General features: G+C 33.1%; 1 protein-coding gene across 1 annotated transcript; it reads right to left on the reverse strand.

Moving 5' to 3' along the window:
* Positions 1 to 203: 203 nt before the first annotated feature.
* On the reverse strand, positions 204 to 2,548 carry LOC106779059. Its single transcript, XM_014667090.2, has 4 exons — positions 2,130 to 2,548; positions 1,199 to 1,386; positions 453 to 557; positions 204 to 337 (listed from the first exon to the last, which is right to left on the reverse strand). Exons 1-4 carry the CDS (start codon positions 2,471 to 2,473, stop codon positions 219 to 221), a joined length of 756 nt encoding a protein of 251 aa, XP_014522576.2. The 5' UTR covers positions 2,474 to 2,548; the 3' UTR covers positions 204 to 218.
* Between the last annotated feature and the right edge of the window lie 411 nt (positions 2,549 to 2,959).

Below are 2,959 nucleotides of genomic sequence, written 5' to 3' on the forward strand. Positions count from 1 at the left end.
TATTAAAAAATAACAACGAAAAATGACACCTTATTTCACTTCATTTCATGTTTTAAAATACTTGCATAGGAAAAGGTAATAAGAGAAAAAAAAAATTGCTTTCAACATTTCCTATATAAATCATTGACAACAGGAAACAAAGAAAACGTTATAATATTTTCAGCAATTTTGAAATAAAAATGTTTTCTCAAATCGAACAGACCATTATTGAGGACTCGTTAAATCTCTTCACAAAATAAACTCACTAGAACAAAGAAATTATTACCCTGAACATCTTTGCTTCCAAGTGCTACAGATACAATTGTTGTAGATGGATTTTGAGCACTCTCTCGACGATCTAGCAAGATGCTCATACATTTAGGACCAAATAAATAAATGGTTTAACAAATAAAAACATCAGGAACATTCTGACATAAGTCAACGACATTATTTTTTTTTTCTGGACTGCTTACCTTCCCTTACACAGACAAAACGGTTAAAGCGTTCATCATATATTCCATCAGCATAGCTGACTACTGGGCTCCCATAATCCGGAGTAAGAGGTATGGGAGGCACATCTGTTAGAGAATTAAGCATAAAATACCAGCCCTAGTAAGAAGATTGCTTTAAATATACCTTTGACGATAACATGACATTACACTAAATCAATATTTCCAGATTATTTCTGATGAATCTGTATATGTTAACAAAAGTTAAATAAAACACAAATAAATAAATAAATAAAAATTTAATGACAATATATAGCAGACATATAAGAGTAAGCCTACATATTAATCCAAAGGGCACAAACACAAATGCCATTTATGTTTCCTGAAAGTGGTTGATTGGAGGAATTTGAGATGGTTACATTAACTGTTGATGTTTGGATCATTTAAAATAGGAAGAAATGGAATAAAACCAGTAAGAATCCATTCAATCCCATTCCATCCAATTCTTCCATTTGCTTTTTCTCCAATTAGGCCAGTATGAAATGGAAACAACTAATTATTCACTAATATCCTTATCGTTCCAGCCACTTCTCAATAGATGATATGAAAATTTTCCACCATCCCATCATAAATATTAACCTTATTCCTTTTGATCCTTTCCATTCCACACTACTCAGCTGTATTTCATTCCACCAGTCAAATAACATGCCATAACATTGTTTTGGGAAATATGGCATTGGATAATGAAATTTTATGCTTGCAATACTAACCCAGAGAACTGATAGACTGCTGGTACAATCTCTGATCTTTGTAATTTGCAAAAAAGACAACATCCCCTGAAACTGTAAAAGCACCACCTCCATATTCCTGAGCCAATGTTCTCACTCCAAACTCCTTAGGTGTAATGTCCACAGCCTCACCTCCCGGATTTTCTGCCTCAACCACAAGAACTCCCCGTCTGAAAAACAGGAAATAGCCAAAATAAATGGATGAATTTGCAAACTCCAAGAGTTTAAAATTTTCACATTTTCCAACTTCCAAACTCCAAAAGGTAAAATGCTTGGGTATTTTTGTGCTACTATTCAATTAGGACTAGAGCTCTAAATGTAATCAGCGTGTAATTAGGTTTGCAAATTGCATCACTTCGATGTAAAACTTTATTGGTAAAAACATCACCAAAAACACCTAAAACTTTATCGAGGTTTTGTCCAAGCTAATAAACCAAAGGGCGGGCACTTGGTATTTGTCAGTTAGTTTGTTTGTTTGGACGACTAGTTGGAGAAGAAATTTTCAATGAAATTAAATTTATAAAACTGATTTTAGTTACAACTAATTTTGGAATGAAGTAATTTATGTGTAGATTATTTATTCTAAAAAGAACTTAGCATTAGTCAATAAATACAAATTGTTTTATTCAACACAAAGCAACTTTTTTTTCTTTCTCAAAATCAATTTTAAATATCCGAAATCAATCTCAGCTAACGAAACTAAGGACATATCATGCTAAAACCAAGAACATGTTTAGATGCAACTTACAAGTGTTTTGAGAACATTTGTCATAAAAATACAGTGTTTTTTATAGTAATAAAGCTCTCAAACATTTCTAGGTTTGTATCAAACAGACCCCAAACATTTACCTAAAATCACTTTAGGGGCTATTCCAACGTGATTTTAGATCATCCAAACAGCACTCAAACATACCCTGATTCCGCCGGACGTGATTCCAGCCAGACGAGGCGTCCACGGGCGTCTACGGCCGTGCCTCCGAGCCTCTTGGCGGCGCCGGAGACGACGTCAGTGGTGATGGGGGACTTCCAGGAACCATAGGGTGCGGTCATTCTATCGGAAATGGAAGGGATGGTGACTGGTGAAGATGCTATTCCCCTTTTGCAATTGTGGCAGAAGAAACGACGTCGTTGATGTAGGATTCTGAAAGGTACGAACTTTGTAGTGAAATGATTGAAGGTGCGAGAAAAAAAGAAGTTGGAAGAAGAAGAAGAAGAAATGCGAGCGAGAGTGAGAGCAGCAATGGCTAACGTGGCCATTCTACGTTATTTTCTTACAGTTTCCTTTAAATACTATACATGATTAAAAAAAAAGTGTTTTTCATTCTCTTTTATAAAAAATAATTAACTTCGTTGTGTTAAATTTTACAAATTGCATGATATCTTTTTGTAAAAAAGAAATCCAGTAAAAGAAATGACATATTTATAGCATATATTAATTAAAAGTAAAATATGTAAAAAATCGTAAAGTTAAGTAAAAATAATTCAATTTTATGTATGTTTGATAGAAAAAGATTGTGATTTCTTTTGCTTGTAAATGACTCCCGTGAAAGTAATAGATATATTTTACGCTTACAGCAAGGTAACAAATATTTTACATGATTATCATTTAATACTGGAGGGTGGATGATGATAAAATTGTTAACTTTTGTGATAATTGCTTTTAAAATTCAATTAAAATGTACTCACTTATTAGCTGGTTGGAAACTATATTAATATACAAGAAAAATCATATATATGATAAAA

The sequence above is a fragment of the Vigna radiata genome, unplaced genomic scaffold, assembly GCF_000741045.1.
Source record: "Vigna radiata var. radiata cultivar VC1973A unplaced genomic scaffold, Vradiata_ver6 scaffold_996, whole genome shotgun sequence".
Classification (NCBI taxonomy): Eukaryota; Viridiplantae; Streptophyta; class Magnoliopsida; order Fabales; family Fabaceae; genus Vigna; species Vigna radiata.